The 18,401-nt window shown below is 49.5% G+C and overlaps 2 protein-coding genes across 2 annotated transcripts in view; both read left to right on the top strand.

The window, feature by feature from the left end:
* The first annotated feature begins 10,264 nt into the window (after positions 1-10,264).
* MFSD5 (major facilitator superfamily domain containing 5) lies at positions 10,265-12,663 on the top strand. The gene is made up of 2 exons (XM_035002558.1): positions 10,265-10,451; positions 11,048-12,663. Exon 2 carries the CDS (start codon positions 11,066-11,068, stop codon positions 12,416-12,418), a length of 1,353 nt encoding a protein of 450 aa, XP_034858449.1. The 5' UTR covers positions 10,265-10,451; positions 11,048-11,065; the 3' UTR covers positions 12,419-12,663.
* ESPL1 (extra spindle pole bodies like 1, separase) overlaps positions 10,363-18,401 on the top strand; it is a 29,897-nt gene continuing 21,858 nt past the window's right edge. Inside the window, exon 1 of the mRNA XM_035002559.1 lies at positions 10,363-10,451. The gene's annotated coding sequence lies outside the window, so the exon portion shown is untranslated. The remainder of the gene's footprint in view (positions 10,452-18,401) is intronic.

Here is an 18,401-nt window from a genome sequence, read left to right as displayed (position 1 = left end):
CCTAATCAACTGAGCCACCCAGGTGCCCCTTCCTTTTCTTTTTTTTTTTTTTAAAGATTTATTTATTTATTTGAGAGAGCGAGAATGAGAGAGAGAGAGAGTACATGAGAGGGGGGAGGGTTAGAGGGAGAAGCAGGCTCCTCGCCGAGCAGGGAGCCCGATACAGGACTCGATCCAGGGACTCCAGGATCATGACCTGAGCCGAAGGCAGTCGCTCAACCAACTGAGCCACTCAGGCGCCCCCTTTTTTTTCTTTTTTTAAAGATTTTATTTATTTATTTGAGAGCGAGTGAGAGAGAGAATGAGAGAGAGAACATGAGAGGGGGTAGGGTCAGAGGGAGAAGCAGACTCCCCGCTGAGCAGGGAGCCTGATGCGGGACTCGATCCCGGGACTCCAGGATCATGACCTGAGCCGAAGGCAGTCGCTTAACCAACTGAGCCACCCAGGCGCCCCCCTTGTTTTTCTTTATAGTTTTAGCACCTATGCATGCATCCCTAAAAATATTGCTTAATCTTGCCTGTTTTTGAGGTTTATGTAAATGAAATGATACTGTATTATTCTTTTGTGTCTTCTTTTGTTCAACTTCCTGTTTGTAAGACGTATCCAAGTGGTTGCACATAACTGTCTTTTTATTGTTGCATAGTACTCAGTCACATGAATACATCACAATTTATGTTTTTATCCTACTGTTGGTAGAGGTTTGAGTTGTGTTCAGTATGCCTATCATGAACAATGCTGCTAAGAACATTCTTGGACACGTTTCCCAGGACATACATGCAAGAGTTCTTCCAGGCTATAAAACTAAGAGTCATGGGGCACCTGGCTGGCTCAGTCAATAGAGCATGCTGACTCTTGATCTCAGGGTCATGAGTTCAAGCCCCACATTGGGGCTTTTAAGCTTACTTAAAAAACCAAACCAAACCTAAGAGTCGAAGTGTTCCTATAGGCAATCTCAGTTATCAGATAATGCCCAACTGTTTTCCAAAGTGGTTACACCAATTACATAGAAAGCAGAACTTTCGGGCGCCTGGGTGGCTCAGTTGGTTAAGCGACTGCCTTCGGCTCAGGTCATGATCCTGGAGTCCTGGGATAGAGTCCCACATCGGGCTCCCTGCTCAGCGGGGAGTCTGCTTCTCCCTCTGACCCTCCCCACTCTCATGCTCTATCTCATTCTGTCTCTCAAAAAAATAAATAAAAATCTTTAAAAAATAAAATTAAAAAAAAAGCAGAACTTTCTAACCAGGGGTCAGGCATGAGACCAAGAAGACCCATAGGCTTTCTTGCCTAAAACACTCTGCAGTTTTCCCTTTTACCAGACTAAGATCCAAGCCCCTGTGGGGGTTCCCAGGGCCTTGCATGTTGGGGCCCCTGCCTTGATCTCTATCTGTGCCATTAGGACTCTCGCCTTTGCCCCCAGTCCCATCAAGTGTTGCCACCTCTGCCCCACCCCCACCCCCAATCTTCTGCTGAATGTTCTTTCACTAGATCTTTCCATGGCTCTCTCCCTCATTTCCTTCAGGTCTTTGCTAAAATACCGCTTCTCAGTGACACTTTCCTTGACCACTTAATCTAATTTTATTTTTTTAAAGCTTTTATTTATTTGAGGGGCGCCTGGATGGCTCAGTCGTTAAGTGTCTGCCTTTGGCTCAGGTCATGGTCCCGGGGTCCTGGGATTGAGCCCCACATCGGGCTCCCCGCTCATGAGCTGAAGGCAGATGCCCAATGACTGAGCCACCCAGGCACCCCTAATAAATAAAATCTTTAAAAAAAAAAGATTTTATTTATTTGAGAGAGAGAGAGCGCCTGAGAGAGAGAGATCACAAGCAGGGGGAAGGGTAGAGGGAGAAGCAGACTCCCCGCTGAGCGGGGAGTCAATCCCAGGACCCTGGGATCATGACCTGAGCCAAAGGCAGACGCTTAACTGACTGAGCCACCCAGGCACCCAGACCACCAAATTTGATATTGCAACCTCCCACATTCCTTATCCGCTCCTCAGCTTTGTTTTTCTGCACAGCCCAGCCACCTGGGATGCATTCAGCCTCAGGCACCTCTCCCCTGGTCTGCTGGGGCTTGACAGACTGTATCTCGCCCCAAACCTTTAAGCGCTGTCATACCTGACAGTTTGGGGTCTGACTAGCTGCCCCTGCTGATGGGTCCACCTCTCTGAGCCACTTGTCATCAGGGCACTCTGGGTTTCCCACAGTCATTCTCATGCTCTGAAATAAGCTTATGTATTTGTTTATTTACTTGTTTGGTTTTGGTCCTCACCCTGCCCCACCCCTCACTTTTATGGGCACTCTATAAAAGAGGAAACTTAGCTGCTTTATTCACTCCCTTTTACACGATAAGTCCTCAAATAATAATTGTCCAGGCTGGTTGTCAGTCTTCCAGAGACAGCTGAGCACCCCCACCCCAACACCTGGGATTTGCCCTGGCTGGAAATCCCCAGAACCTAAGCATCCTCCCTCCACTGCCAGTTCCCTCCAACATCCCTGGCTCAGTGTCTCAGACAGCTCTGGGGTGGCAGCTGGGGCTGCTTCCCTAAACGCCCTCGGGGAACAGTCTGGGAGCTAGAGGCAGCCAGGGCAGGTCCGGTGGTGGCCGGCCTGGCCGTCAGGGCCAGGGCGCGCTGAGCAGGGGTCCTTCCTTACCCAGGCAGGTGTCAGGTGCCCGGAGCTCAAGAAAAAACATTTTGATCGAATAAAGGGGAAGACTTCAGAGATGAGAGAACCTCACCAGGCAGCGAAAAGAAAAAGAGCATTGGGAGCAGAGCAGAAGGAACGGTGGAAACAAAGGACTGGAGGCATGAAAGCGTCACATTTGAGGAACGGGTTCTGCTGTGGTGCAGAGAATTTTCAGTGGAGGGTAGCATTCCAGGAGAGCATCGCTGGGCAGGCCTGGAAGGGGAGGGCTGGCTGCGGAGGTCTGAGCTCCCAGCAGGATCAGCAAAGGCTCAGCCGTGTCTTAAGTTTAATCCTGCCCCTACCCCTGCCTCTCTCAGTCCGCCCCTCCTACTTCACCCCTGCCCTTCCCTTCACCCAACCCCCAGCCTGGCCGCTCCTGCAGCTGAATGGACTTCTCTCTCGGCCTACGCTTGGGGCCTCGGAACAAGAAGGCTACCCACCAACAGCCCCCTCCACTCTCCGGGCACGGCCCACCAGCTGCCTCTCCTTGTCTGTCCTGTCCCCCCTCCGCCTGTTTTTGCCCCTGCCCTAGCTGTCCTCCTCCCACCTGCTCCTGCACTGCGTATCCCTCTTATGCAGCCACCTGCCCCTCCTGTCCCGGCCTCCCTGGCCCACCCTGTACCTGCCCCTGCCCTCCCTGCCCTGCCTGCCCGCCCTTGACTTGTCCCCACAGCTGCTGCATCCCATGCACTGGTCCACACTTGACCTGCTGCCATCCCTCATCTTGCCCGATTTCCCCTTGCTCCAAAGGCCGAGCTGCCTGTCCAAGTTCCTGCTTGGACTGCAGCGACAGCTGTGGCTGTGCCCGAGGGGCTCCTCCAGGCTCCACTGGCCGCTGCTTCAGGGGACAACGCCCCTCTCAGAGGCACTGTCTGATAGTCTAGCTGGGCTGTTGCTCCCCTGAGAGACTGTCAGTCTCCTGGAGCACTTCTGCTAGCTGCTTCCTCTGCGGGGGAGACAGAAGCTCTGGAGTGAGGAGAGGGATCAGCTAGACCCCTTGCCCAGACAGGCAGAGGCAGAAGGCTGCTCAGAGCCCCGGCCTCCCCCTCAGTCCCTGAGAGCATCTGCTTTGATGTTAGTTTCTGGACATGCTCCCGCTGGGTCCAGAACCTCCTCTTCTGCAACTTCTGGAATGGAAAGCGTGTTTCTCAGAGCCTCCCTCATGGCTGCTGAAGGTGAGCAAGTTGGCCATTTTCTTCCTCTAGTCAGCCTCTGCTGGAGATCCTTCTTGGCTCATCGTCTCTGTAGTTTGCCTGGATAAGGTGCATTCCTCCTCTAGAGGCAGGAGGGGATTCTTTGTTAAAGGGCTACGTCTTGCCTCTTGGACCTCCACCCATCTCCCTGACTGACCCAAGAGTCTCTGGACCCCTTACCTCTCATCTTGAGTCAGGCAAAGAAGGTCAGTGGCTCTTGGATCAGAAGAGAAAGTTGAGCAGAGGGTTCCTGGCTCTTCCCTCCCCTTGGATATCATGACATCCTTCATGGTCCTTTGCTTCTAGGAACCTGGCATTCTCTGCCTGGATATCTTGTCTTTCAAATCTCTGAGTGCTCACGCAGTCTCATGACCTCAATCTTCCAGCAATAATCCCACCTGCTACATTCATGCTCATCTGGCATGGGGATAAGGGAAGCTGGGAACCCTGGACTCAGGGTCCCCGTGATCCCATCCACATAGCTAGTCAGAATCCCCTGTCCCTGGGGGTGGAGCTGGGGGTTTGGAGAAGCGACCAATAGGAAGCTGGAAGTAAGAGCCCGGGTATTTGCCCAGGACTGGGCCTTAAGCCGAGAGCCCCTAAGTACCCCTCTACATTCCTCAAGTCCTTTCAGTGTTCTCTTTCTCAGCCTCCTTCTGTGGGTCCCTTTGTTCTTTCCTTTCTATCTCTGTGTAGCTTTCTGTTTACCCTTCCTTCTGTCTGTCTACATCACTCTCTCCAGTTCTACTTCCTTCTTTCCATCACTGGGACATTCTGCCTTCACCTAACTTTATCTCTACATCAGTTTTCCCCGTTCTCTATCCCTCTATTTCTCTCTCCATTTCCCCATCTAATTAATTTAATTAATTGTAAATATTTTATTTATTTGACAGAGAGAGAGCACAAGCAGGGGAAGTGGCAGGCAGAGGGAGAGGGAGAAGCAGACTCCCCGCTGAGCAAGGAGCCTGATGTGGGTCTTGATCCCAGGACCCTGGGATCATGACCTGAGCTGAAGGCAGACGCTTAACCAACGAAGCCATCCAGGCACCCCTCCGCATCTAATTTAAAGTCTACCTAACATATATGTCTTTTTCTTTCCCCCTTCCCTGTGTCAGTTTGTGTCTTCATTTCTATTTGCTTTCTTGGTCTTTCGATCCACCTTACACATCTCTCTCTTTTTTTAAAGGAAGTTCTATGCCCAACATGGGGCTCGAACTCAGGACCCTGAAGTCAAGAGTCGCATGCTCCACCGACTGAGCCAGCCAGGCGGCCCCCCCCCCTCTGTTTTTCTATCCTGTTCGGCTTCTGGTGCATTTCATTCTCCATCTCTTTCATTTCTATTTCCCTTTCTGTCCTTGTCTCCCTCCCTGTCTTCTGGGTCTAGTTGTTTTTTTCACTTCCTATTTCTTTCTGCCTCTCCATATTTGTCTTTCTCTCTCCCTGGGTCCTACAGGTACCTGCACACCATGCCTGCGTCATGCCTATCTCATTGCTGTCCAAGGTCCAGGACAGTGAGTCCTCCAATGTCTGTCTATCCCACACATGCCCCAAGTACTGGTGTTTGCAAGGGCTGGACACAGCTACCAGAAGAGTCCTTCCTTTCCTCACCCATGATCCAGGCAATTCGTCCCTACTCAGCTCTAAGCTCAAACTTTTTAAAAATGATGCTTCTTCCAACTTCTTTATTCTGAAAATAAGCAATTAAAAAGAATTGGGGCACCTGGCTGGCTCAGTCTGTGGAGTGAGCAAGTCTTGATCTTGAGGTTATAGGTTCAAGCCCCACATTGGGTGTAGAGATTAGTTTAAAAAAAATCTTCGGAAAAAAAAAAAAGAATTAAGCATTTATGTTGCCTGTCCTATATAAACTATATTTCAGGGTAACCAAATAGCTCTAAGTGGTGGAGAAAACTTCTCATTTACAGAAGAATTCCAGCTAATGTGGAAGGAATATGGAATTAGAAAAATCATTTTGCAACTCTTAATGAAATAATTGATCAAAGCAAGAATCATGAATGGATGAAACCAAAGACGATGGTTGATGGGGAACTTTACAATGGAGGAATCAAGCTGTCACCACCTGACCCCACTGATGAATCTTACCATCACTAAAAAGGGCACAACCACCTACTGTGTACCTCCTGATGTGATGTAATCTGAAGCCCTCAGCACCACCCATGAAAGACTCTTGCCAAACAAAGGAACAAACACACACAAAAACTGAATGTGATTCAAATCAAACCTCTAGAACTAACCTCCACTTAACAGGAAATATCAGGGATGGAGGAACAATTTAAATGACCCAGCAAGGAGGCGAGAAGACACATCCAGAATGTGGAAACTTTTCAAGGAAATCTGACCCAATTTCTTCATCTAGTGAATGGCTGGGGGAGGAGGGAAATAATAATAATAATAATAATGATAATAAAAGGACAACTATTATATGGAGCACGTGGACCTTGTTTGGTTCTTGATTTGGACAACCCAATTGTAAAAAGACAGTTTTAGACAGTTGGAGCCTTTTATTTTTATTTTTTTTTTTAAGATTTTATTTATTTGACAGAGAGACACAGCGAGAGAGGGAACACAAGCAGGGGGAGTGGGAGAGGGAGAAGCAGGCTTCCCGCCGAGCAGGGAGCCCAGTGCGGGGCTCGATGTGAGGCTCAATGCAGGGCTCGATGCGGGGCTCGATGTGGGGCTCGATCCCAGGACCCTGGGATCATGACCTGAGCTGAAGGCAGATGCTCAATGACTGAGCCACCTAGGGGCCCCAGTTGGAGCCTTTTAATTATGGATTGGGTATTTACATTGCCAAGGAATCAGTACTGATTTTGTTAGATGTAAAATGGCTTTGGGGTTATGTAAGCAAAGGGCCTTATTTCCTAGAGATGTTGAAGTATGGAGTGAAGTGACATACTTACTTTTAGATATTTTGGCCAACAAAAAAGGACAGAAAGCAGGGAGTAGAAGGAACAAAGTGACAAAATTAATATTATTATTAATATTAACTATATAAGGGTTCATAGAACTATACTCTCTACCTTTGTGTATGTTTGAACATTTTCATATTTAAAGTTTTAAACAATGTTCCTCTGATGAGTAAGGTTCCTAGTTATTCCCAGAGCATCCTCCCACCTTCCCTGAAAACGAGGACTTCCCCTGTGACTCTGCAATACATAGACCTCAGGCCTCCTTGCCCTTTACTAGAAGCATGTCCTAGAGATGGGCTGTGCTCACAGGCTGCCTTTTATCTCTTCCAGTCCTCTGCTAGCACATTTCCCATGTTAGGACCTTTCCTAGCTGTGCTTCTCAGTTCTGAAGGGACAGGGGAGCCTTACGACTAAACATATTTTTAATAGATCCCACAATAGGCAAAAATAATCTAAAATAATGTGATCTTGCTGTAAGTCTCTCTCTGCCAGGTGCTTTTGAGCAAAATGTAGCTCAACAATGGGAGAAAACTGGCCTCCCTCCTGGAAAACAGAAGGCCAGAATGTAAGGCCATCCTGTCCCACTCCTGCCTTCATTCAGGATGACCTCCACCCCCAAAAGAAACAAGGGTCATGAGTTCAAGGAGCTTCAGTCCAGGACTGGGATGGAGAGTATTTGGTTCACTCACTGAACGACCTTGGGGAAATCTTGGTTTTTGAGTCTTTGTGTTTCTAGATGAATGCATGGGAGCCACTACTCTGTAGGGGTTTGCCAGTTAGGTATAAAGGCACTCTGGAACTTGTAGGATATAAATTTTAGCTGTTTACTTTATCATAAGAAAGTATTTCTCGGGGTGCCTAAGTGGCTCAGTCTGTTAAGCATCGGACTCTTGGGGCGCCTGGGTGGCTCAGTCGTTGGGCATCTGCCTTCTGTTCAGGTCGTGATCCCAGGGTCCTGGGATCGAGCCCCACATCGGGCTCCCTGCTCGGTGGGAAGCCTGCTTCTCCCTCTCCCACTCCCCCTACTTGTGTTTCCTCTCTTGCTCTCTGTCAAATAAATAAATAAAATCTTAAAAAAAAAAAAAAGGATCGGACTCTTGATCTCAGCTCAGGTCTTGATCTCAGGGTCATGAGTTCAAGCCCCGTGTTGGAGCATACTTTTAAAAAAAAAAGATTTCTCAAGGTGTAATCCCAGACTCTCCCACCCCCTACCCTCCAAGCCTTAGTGTAAAGGAAACCAACATTTACTAATCACCTGTGCAAATGAGTGAACTCATTTCATCTTCTCAGAAATCACATGAGTGTGGAACTGGAAAGATCTGAGTCCCAGTTCTTTTTTTTTTTAACATTTTTTTTTTAAAGATTTTATTTATTTATCGGACAGGGAGATAGCACAAGTAGGCAGAGCGGCAGGCAGAGGGAGAGGGAGAAGCAGGCTCCCAGCCTGATGCAGGGCTCAATCCCAGGACCCTAAGATCATGACCTGAGCCGAAGGCAGATGCTTAACTGACTGAGCCACCCAGGCGCCCCTGGGTCCCAGTTCTAACTCTTTCTCTTACCATGAGATTCTGGGCATATTATCTAAGCTTTCCAACTACCAAGGATAATAATAGTACCTACCTTATGGGTTGTTGTGACACGACAGAATTCATATACTGCAGATGGCCCAGGAATTCCTTTTTTTTAGATTTTATTTATTTATTTGAGACAGAGAGAGAGAGCACATGAGAGGGGGAGGGTCAGAGGGAGAAGCAGACTCCCTGCTCAGCAGGGAGCCCGATGCGGGACTCGATCCAGGGACTCCAGGATCATGACCTGAGCTGAAGGCAGTCGCTTAACCAACTGAGCAACCCAGGCGCCCAGCCCAGGAATTCTTAAAACAGAGTTTAGATGCATATAGATAACTATTTGATGAGTGTTACCAGCTAATATGGGCCAGCACTTTCTAGGCTATTTTATCTGAATTAACTTATTCATTTATTCATCAAATATTTACTGACTGCTTTTTACTTACCAATAACTGTTTTTTTTTAACTTTATTTCTTTTTTTTATTAATCTCTACACCCATCATGGGGCTAGAATCCCCCACACACACCCCTGATCAAGAGTCACATGCTCTTCTGACTAAGCCAGCTTGGTGCCCCCCAATAACTGTTTTAAGTACTGGGAATACAAGTGAACAAATAGATAAAAATCTGTAGGGAGGGGGTGCCTGGGGTGGCTCAGTTGGTTAAGCGACTGCCTTCGGCTCAGGTCATGATCCTGGAGTCCTGGGATCAAGTCCCGCATCGGGCTCCCTGCTTGGCAGGGAGTTTGCTTCTCCCTCTGACCCTCCTCCCTCTCATGCTCTCTGTCTCTCATTCTCTCTCTCTCTCTCAAATAAATAAATAAAATCTTAAAAAAAAAAATCTGTAGGGAGAAGAGATAGTAAATAAGTAAAATACATAGTGTGCCAGATGGTGTTAAGTGCTATGGAGAAAATGCAGCGAAGGGGAAGAGGCTGGAAGGACAGCAGGTAGACTACTAGTGGAGGTGGTGGTGATGCTGTTTTAAACAGGATGGCCCAGGAAGGCCTCTCTGAGAAGGTGACATTTGAACAGAGAACTGGAGGGGCTGGAGGGAACCAGGTGGGTATTTGGGAGAAGAACCAAAACCTTTCAGGGCACAGTATGCAAAGGCCCAGGAGGTAGCCAATACAGATGGAGTAGAAAGAGTTTGGAGGGAGAATTGTAGATGAAGTCAGAGAAGTAGTGGAGGAACAGGGGATAGAGGGTTTTATAGGTCATTATAAAGATTTTGGCTTTTAGGCTGAGTGAGGTGGGAAGCCATCGGAGATACACTAAGGCTCAGTATAAGGAAAATAACCTTTCCAAGGTAACACAGCTTGTTAAGTGGCAGAAGGCGGGCATTCAGCAACAGGGCTGAACTTTAGCCTTTTTTACTTGGGCACTGCTCTCCTTTGACTGCAGACAAAGGAACTGGACACTAAGAAGTAATGTGCCTTGCCCAAGGCCACGCAGTGGTAAGCGACAGGGGTGGGATTTGAGCCTTAGCCCGGCTTCATGCGGGAGTCCAAGCCCTTAACACCACACTGCCTCCCTCAGGTGTCGGGGCCATACTGACGTCGGGCCCGGAGGTCACCAAGGTGAGAGAGGAGGAAAACCTGAGAGCCGCCTCGGCTTAGGGCAGCCGTGTTCCTTCGGATGCTCCAGCGCACGAGTCTGCGGGACTGCAGGCATTCTCCATGTTACGGAGGGAGAGAGAGAAAATGGGTCTTTATTTCGGGCGGCCCCGCAGGTACCCGGGAGTCGAAGGAGCGGGTGTCAAGGGAAGGCAGCGGCGGGGGCCAGAGCGAGAGCCGCAGCCCTGACCGCCTCTACTCTTCGCCGCGGGCTTCGGAAGTTGGGCGCCAGTGTGGGGACAGGAAGGCGGGGCAGGGGCGGGGCTTGAACGCCTCACCCCGTCACGTGATGGGGCCATCATGGCGGCGGCCAGAGGCCCACCCGGCTCCCGGAAGCAGGCTGTGAGGGGCGGGCGCGCTGCTGGAACCCAAACCCGAGCCCAAGCCGGAGGTAGAGCGGGCAGGGCGGCCGGGCGGCCTGGAGCCGGACGTGTCCGGGGCGTCCCCGCAGACCGGGGCAGCAGGTGAGACGGGGTCTGGGCGAGGTGCGAGCAGGTGTGGCGGCGCTAGGGCGCTGGGCTGGGGCTAGGGGGCGCAGGGGGGTGCCTATGACCTGGAGGAGCGGGAATCCGAGATGCACGCGCGTGACCCTGAAGCAACTCCGGAGGCCCGCGCGGGCGGGAGGGATGCCCTCGACAGATGGAAAGACTTTGAGGGCAAAAACGAGCTTGTCAGAGAGAATGGGAGGTGATACAAGTATGCAGAAGCTGTAGTGGAAGAGGACAGCACCCCTTTAACTTGTGGGGCTGGGATTATTGTATTAAAGGGACTCTCTCTTTGCTATGCCGGGCAAGGGTGGGGCGAATGCTCAATCTTCCCCCTTCTCCTCTTACCCCTCCCTGCCCCACAGTGTCCTAGGAGACCTGCTCTGGCGGTCCACTCCACCCACCCACCCAACTGGTCCCTCCAGTCTGAGCTCTAGGGGAGTGGAGTTGAGGGGTGGGGAAATGCAGTTGGCAGGGGGGAAGTTGGGTGGAGCTGTCTTCTGCTTCGACACCCAGCCCCTTGACAGTGCTACCTGGGCAATGGATGTGATTCCGAACCCCCCTTCCTTCCCTAGGTCGTCCGGGGGCCCGCCATGCTGGTGACTGCCTATCTTGTTTTTGTGGTCCTCCTGGTCTCCTGCCTGGGGTTGGAACTGTCAAGATGCCGGGCTAAGCCCCCTGGAAGGGCCTGCAGCAACCCCTCCTTTGTTCGGTTTCAGCTGGACTTCTATCAGGTCTACTTCCTGGCCCTGGCAGCTGACTGGCTCCAGGCCCCCTACCTCTATAAACTCTATCAGCATTACCACTTCCTGGAGGGTCAGATTGCCATTCTCTATGTCTGTGGCCTTGCCTCCACAGTCCTTTTTGGATTGGTGGCCTCCTCCCTTGTGGATTGGCTGGGTCGCAAGAAGTCTTGTGTCCTCTTCTCCCTCACTTACTCTCTATGCTGCTTAACCAAACTCTCTTGGGATTACTTTGTGCTGCTGGTGGGCCGAGCACTTGGCGGGCTGTCCACGGCCCTGCTGTTCTCGGCCTTCGAGGCCTGGTACGTCCATGAACATGTGGAGCGTCATGACTTCCCTGCTGAGTGGATCCCAGCTACCTTTGCCCGAGCTGCCTTCTGGAACCACGTGCTGGCTGTAGCGGCAGGTGTGGCAGCTGAAGCTGTGGCCTGCTGGATGGGGCTGGGGCCTGTAGCGCCCTTTGTGGCCGCCATCCCTCTCTTGGCTCTGGCTGGGGCCTTGGCCCTTCATAACTGGGGAGAGAACTACGATCGGCAGCGTGCCTTTTCAAGGACTTGTGCTGGAGGCCTGCGCTGCCTCCTGTCGGACCGCCGCGTGCTGCTGCTAGGCACCATACAAGCCCTGTTTGAGAGCGTCATCTTCATCTTTGTCTTCCTCTGGACGCCTGTGCTGGACCCACATGGGGCTCCACTGGGCATTGTCTTCTCCAGTTTCATGGCCGCCAGCCTGCTTGGCTCTTCCCTGTACCGCATCGCTACCTCCAAGAGGTACCACCTCCAGCCCATGCACCTACTCTCCCTTGCTGTCCTCATCGTTGTCTTCTCCCTTTTTATGTTGACTTTCTCCACCAGCCCAGGCCAGGAGAGTCCAGTGGAGTCCTTCATAGCCTTTCTACTTATCGAATTGGCCTGTGGGCTATACTTTCCCAGCATGAGCTTCCTGCGGAGAAAGGTGATCCCTGAGACAGAGCAAGCTGGTGTACTCAACTGGTTCCGGGTGCCCCTGCACTTACTGGCCTGCCTGGGGCTCCTAGTTCTCCATGACAGTGATCACAAAACGGGCACTCGGAACATGTTCAGCATCTGCTCTGCCGTCATGGTGTTGGCTCTGCTAGCGGTGGTGGGGCTCTTCACCGTGGTCAGGCACAATGCTGAGCTGCGGGTGCCCTCACCCACGGGGGAGCCCCATGCCCCTGAGCTCTAACCCTGTTCCAGGACAAAGGGCCTGGGAAGGACTCTTGAATCCCACCTCCCCAGGGTTGTACAGATCTCTCCATGACTGACTTTGCAACTGTCTGGGCCCTCAGCCTGTCCTGGGGCCCCTCCTGCCAGGGCTCTGGGTTGGGGAGCACATGGGGGTGATGGCTGGGAAAGAAGATGCCAAACGTTGCCTCTGTGTTACTCCCTCTCCCCTTTCCATTTAAAAATAAACACTTGTAATCGATCGTTGATGTGATTTGCTCATCCTCACTTGCACCCACCTCGGTAGTTTCTGATGAGTGGGCACCTGGAGAGTTGGAGGATAGAGGTGGGCTCATCAGCAGAAGCCACTTGTATTTCTAGCCTCTCGAAGACTGTCTCCAGCTTAAACTGAGAGCTGTAGCATTGCCTCTTAGCAGAAATGGGTGGGAAATGCCTAGGTCTTCTATATCTTGTCACCCTGGGGACAGGTACCCTCTCTAGTTGCCCAGCAAGACCCTTGCTCCACATCCAGGGTGAGAGAATCTCTGGAGCATGTGGGGTGAATGCCACTGAACAGAGATTCCAGGGGCTCGAGTTGCTTCTGTGACCACCCTGTGGGGCAAATCTGGGAACTTCCTGCAGAAACAAGCTTGCAGCTCAGCACATGTATGCTACCTGCCTTCTGCCCCTGTGGCAGAATGCTCCATTTGTCCAGCACCACCTGGGTCCACCCGGGCCTGTGTCCCGTATCCTTGCACGAAACCTAAGTGAAGGGCTGCCAGGAGGAGAAAACAGTGACTGGCTGAGGGACTGGGACACCTTGTCTGTACCTGACTCTTCCCCGCCCAGCCTCAGTGAGGGTGAGGAAGCCATCAGGGCAGGAAACTGTACCAGTGGGAACACCAGTTCTGAGGGCCCCTCCCTGCCTCACATGATTTTATCTCCCTTTCCTCCTCCCACCAAAACTCGGGCTTCTCAGGGGAAGCAGAGCCAGCCTTAAGAAAGGGGGGGTAGGGTAGATGAAGGGAGGGTAGGCTCGGGGGTATGTCCTGGAATTTGCTTGAGCTGGAGATGGGGGATCCACCCATTTTGGAAAGGATTGACGCTATTTCCCTGGGTCCCAGTCTACTTTCCAGACAGGAAGATGCAAGGTGTACCAGGACCTGCAAGTTCTGACCTGTGTGGAGAGATAACATCAGCTGGTGCTGCAGGAATGTAGTGTGGATGCGCTTCTGTAGGGGGAAACTGAGGGGGAGGGATGGATGGGGGTCTCAGGTCCCTCTTCAGTGAGGAAAAATAAAAGGTCCCCCACCCAGACTGTGGGGAATAGAGGTTGAGGTTAAGTACAGAAAAACAGATACCTTTTCCTTCCCCCATCTTGAGGCTAAGAGAGAGTCTTCTTGCAAAATTCCACTTCCTCTTTCTGCCCCGTTGAGCTGGACCTAGCTATATTTTATAGTTATTTGTAGACTTTCCGTCTCTCTCTACCATAGTGTGGTCTCCTTGTGGAGAGGAGCAAGTTGTGTTTTATTTGCCTTTGTCTCCTCCATATATACACACAGTGGGTGCTCTGCCTGTGGCTGGCTCAGTAAATATCTGGCGAGGAGACAGGCTAGCTCACACCTGGCTTTTCAAGTGCTGCCCATTTGGGAAGTCTGTTAGACTGGAGTCCAGAGCCTAGTTAGTGATTTGTTGTTTGGGACGACAGTAATTATTTACTAATGGAAGCATGAGGGGGCCCCACATTCCTAAGTGATAAGGAAATAGGAAGAAGAGACAGACTAATGAGGCTCCTTTAGTTTTGTCCCTGCTGAGCTCTCTCCAAAGGGGCTGGATAGAGTGGGGAGGGCTCTGTCTCCTCAGATGCACAGGGCGTTAAGAGCTCCAAGGCATCTTAGACACTGTCCATTCAGCCTTAAATATATTTTCATTAGGCATCCACTGTATGCCATGCAGTGTATTACTAGGTGCTGGTAAATTTCTTTTACAAAGAGCATGTAGCAAGTGAATGGCAAAGCCAAAGCTAAACTGTGCTTCTTGCTGCCTGCCTAGTGCCCCTTCTATGACAGGTACTGCCTGTGTCCCCTGGGTCTTTGCTAATCTGCCTTTTCCCCCTCTAGCCTTGCTCCTTCATCCCAAGCCCGGTCCTGGGAGAAGGGCAAGAGACTGGGAGTGTTTGGCCTCAGCCATCTGGTCCACTTTTCGGTATCAGCCCATAGGGGTCAAAGGAGAGATGGATTCTCCTGCCTGCAAAATACTGCTTATAATGCTCTGCGGAGAGGCCGTATAGGCAACTGGTTAAGAGCATGGAACTGGAGCCCAACTACCTGGGTTCAAATGTGTGCCTTAGTTTCCTCATCTGTAAAATAGGAATGATAATACAGTCTCTGCCCCCATAGGGCTCTTTGGAGGATTAAAAGCATTGTTGTATTTAAGTGCTTAGAACAGCACTTGGCCCACAGCGTAAGCACCACATAAGTGTTTGCTTTTATATTTTATTTAAAAATTTTTTCAATCCAGCTGAGCCTAACCAGATCTGGGTATGAGAATGAATGGATGGAGCTATCATGGGGTATAGAACTTTCCAACGCATCCCAGTGGCTGGGTGATTCCCAGAAGTGTTTATCTTTGGTCCTGGCCCAGATAGAAGTATCAAGCTATTTGAGAGGCCCTCTACTCTGATGTATATGAGCAGCTGAGTAGGGTGTCAGTATGTTCCACTTGAACTCATTTCCTCTTCCTCAAGTGGGAAGGTCAGCTTGGTGTCAGACTTGATACACACCACTATCTTTCACTAAGAGGCTCCTGATTTTCTGACTTCCCATCCAGCTGGACACATGATTATTTGATTTGGAACTTCTAAGTGATCCTGAGGAGAGCAGAAACATCCCAAGGAACCAGGATCCAATGGACGAGAAGGCAGGAGGATTGGGTCATGAGGACAGCACTGGGTTCTGAGGCCTGGAGGACTGTCTCTTCCTGGAAATTCAGTCCCTGCTCAGGAAGAGGAGGGGCTTTTCCCAGCTAATGGCCATGGCCCCTTGGCTAGTTCTAGGTTCTATTCCCCATCACTGTTCCCCTAATCCCAACCCTGTGGTTCTCTCTGTCCCTTTTGTTATATTTTGCCACCACTTCCTCACAGAACCACAGAATAGAATTATAAAACAAAAATTTGTCATGCTTGGGATTAGATCTAATGTTACAAAATTACTTCGTGGGGTGCCTAGGTGGCTCAGTTGGTTAAGCGACTGCCTGCGGCTCAGCTCATGATCCTGGGGTCCTGGAATCAAGTCCGTGTCGGGCTCCCCGCTCAGCAGGGAGTCTGCTTCTCCCTCTCCCTCTGCCACTCCCCCTGCTTGTGCTCTGCCTCGCTCTGTCAAATAAATAAAAATAAAATCTTATAAAAAAATACTTCTCATTTGCTTTAAAGTTTTTTTTACAGTAAAGTTTATGAACTCACTGTAAAATGATCAAATGCAAATACAGAAATATATGTTTAATATAAACAACGTATATGATTTATATATAAAATGTAAAAAAACGACAGGCTCCCTTAATCTCACTCTTCGTATAGGCTCCCACTATTAAATGTTTGGAGTCTAATCCACAGACTTAATATTAGGGATTTTTTTTTTTTGTTTTGTTAGTTTTGTTTTGTTTTAAGTAGACTCTATGTCCAACGTGGGGCTCAAACTCATGATCCCAAGATCAAGAGTCCCATGCTATACCTACTGAGCCAGCCAGATGCCCAGTTGGTTGTTTTGTTTTTGTTTTTAAATAAAAATTCAATCAGGGGCACCTGGGTGGTGCAGTCGGTCAAGTGTCTGACTCTTGGTTTCAGCTCAGGTCGTGATCTCAGGGTCATGAGATCAAGTCCTATGTTGGGCTCCACTCTCAGTGCTGAGTCTGCTTAAGACTCTACCTCTCCCTGGCCCCTCCCCACCATGTGCGCACTCTCTCTCTAAATCAATCTTTTTTAAAAAATTGAATCAAAGTGTTGAATCGTGCTCTTCTGCAACTTTTTTACATAACAGTATATCTCATTTTTTCTCTTTAAAACAGCTGAAATCCTCAGAAAGACTATACAGTCTTCATGTATCTCTGACATCTTTATATGTCAATACATACAAGACATGCTTTTTAATGGCTGCAAAGCATTGTTAGAGCCTTTGGAAAGCTTTTCAAGGCTATTCTATTTGAGGCCGGCAGAACCCCTGGGAAGTAGTGAGGCTTGATGTTACTATCCCCATTTCACAGATAAATAATACATGGAACTGGGGCTAGAATCCAGTTCCTCTGTTCAGGTTCAAATTCAGAGTTCTTTCCACTATCCTGTGCTGTCTCTTTATAAGCTTGGGCTTCAGGTGAGGGATTGAATTTTGTGACTCAGGTTCATACTGGTCAGCATTTATTAATCTCTTAATATTTAAGGAACTTCCTACTTCTTCTAAGAAGTAGAAGATGAATAAAAAAGGATACATTCTCTGCCCTTAAGAAGTTTAGAATCAAGTAGATGTAATACATAGGAAAAAGTCCTAGAACACTTGCTACACAACATGTAAATAAATAAGCACTTATTGCTAAGGTGTAAGCAAGAGGAAATGAGTAGTGTGAAAACTGATGTATTCATTGATCATTTAAGAAGACCTCTGTTGGGTCCCTTATGCTACAAGAGATATGTATATAACATACAAATGTATGTCTATAACATACATTTTGCGCCGATATTAGTATTACCATTCCAACACCGAGATTCTTTGGTAATGTTCTTGTTCTTGTCTTTGTTTTTTTAAAATAGTCTTCTCTGCTAGATTCTGTGCTCCTAAAAGAGGTTGATGATAATGAAGAAAGACGATGATTGGGGCTCCTGGCTGGCTCAGCCAGAAGAGCATGCCACTCTTGATATTGGTGTCCTGAGCTCTAGACCACGTTGGGTGTAGAGATTACTTAAATAAATAAAATTTTAAAGAAAGAAAGAAAGAAAGACGGTGATAGATAAGGATGAGTTATCCAATAGAATTCATCAGGAAAAAGTGAACTGGAAGACCAGAGTTTTGAACTGAATTCTTTGGCAGAGGAAGGAAAGAGAAACAGAGCCAACCGAATTTGCACGTTTGGGGAAGTAGTTAGTACTTACAAACGTAAGCCATTAAAGACTGAAATATCCCAGTGAATGAGTTTTCCCGGTTCTTCCCTTAACCCTCCCCTCTACCCTCCATCCTCCATCAAGGAGCACTAGATCTCTGTCTTCCTCATACAATCCAGTTGATGGAGTTGATTTAAAGAGCAAGGCTGGAAGGCAGAGAGAGAGCTGGAAGTCGCCATGGTACTCCTGTCAGTGCCCTCAGAAATTTATATTTTTAAAGAATTCCAGGAAAGGCTACGCCCTATTTTCCCAGTAACCCAAACCGCGTGAATTTCCAAGTAAGTTCTTTTTGTTGTCTAGCCTACTTCTCTCCTCTTGAAATTTAAACTTTCTTAGCTCTGAAGATAAAGAAGAGAAGAGGGCAGAGTTCTGGCCCTCCCGATAGCTACTAAGCGACGGATAGGTGAGGATCTCTGCCTTGACCAGAAAAAGTGGGGAAACCCGCGCCCCCAAGAGGCCTTAACGCCCACAGCAGCACGACACCACCCCCGGCGTCACGTGACGGGGCAGCGCAGCGGATAAACTACAACCCCCACAGCGCCGCGCGGCACGCCGGCGTTACAAAGCTCTCTCTGATTGGTCACTGGGGATATTTGAAAGGGGGGGCTGGCGCGGAAAACGAAGGTTGCGTCTTGGATTCTTGCGGAGTGCTCTTTCGGGCGAGTAAGTCCTGGACTTGGGTAGGAGGTGACGTCTGGGGCAATAAGGCCTGGAGGGACTCGTGAGCGTGTGTATGTGCCAAGGTAAGGTGGGGTCCCCGGCGCTGACTTGAGGGAGAGGCGGGGGCGACTCTGCGAGGAAAGGTTGGGAGACCTCAGGACGTCTTGGTGGGCGCGGAACTCGGTGGAGGCCTCCGGTG

Source organism: Mirounga leonina, unplaced genomic scaffold (assembly GCF_011800145.1).
Source record: "Mirounga leonina isolate KUSES-001 unplaced genomic scaffold, KU_Mleo_1.0 Mir_126, whole genome shotgun sequence".
In the NCBI taxonomy this organism is placed as follows: domain Eukaryota; kingdom Metazoa; phylum Chordata; class Mammalia; order Carnivora; family Phocidae; genus Mirounga; species Mirounga leonina.
This window is presented reverse-complemented; position numbering and strand designations above follow the sequence as displayed.

Excerpts from the sequence above, each read along its gene's own strand:
- MFSD5 (XM_035002558.1), top strand. The coding sequence starts at position 11,066 with ATGCTGGTGACTGCCTATCTTGTTTTTGTGGTCCTCCTGGTCTCCTGC.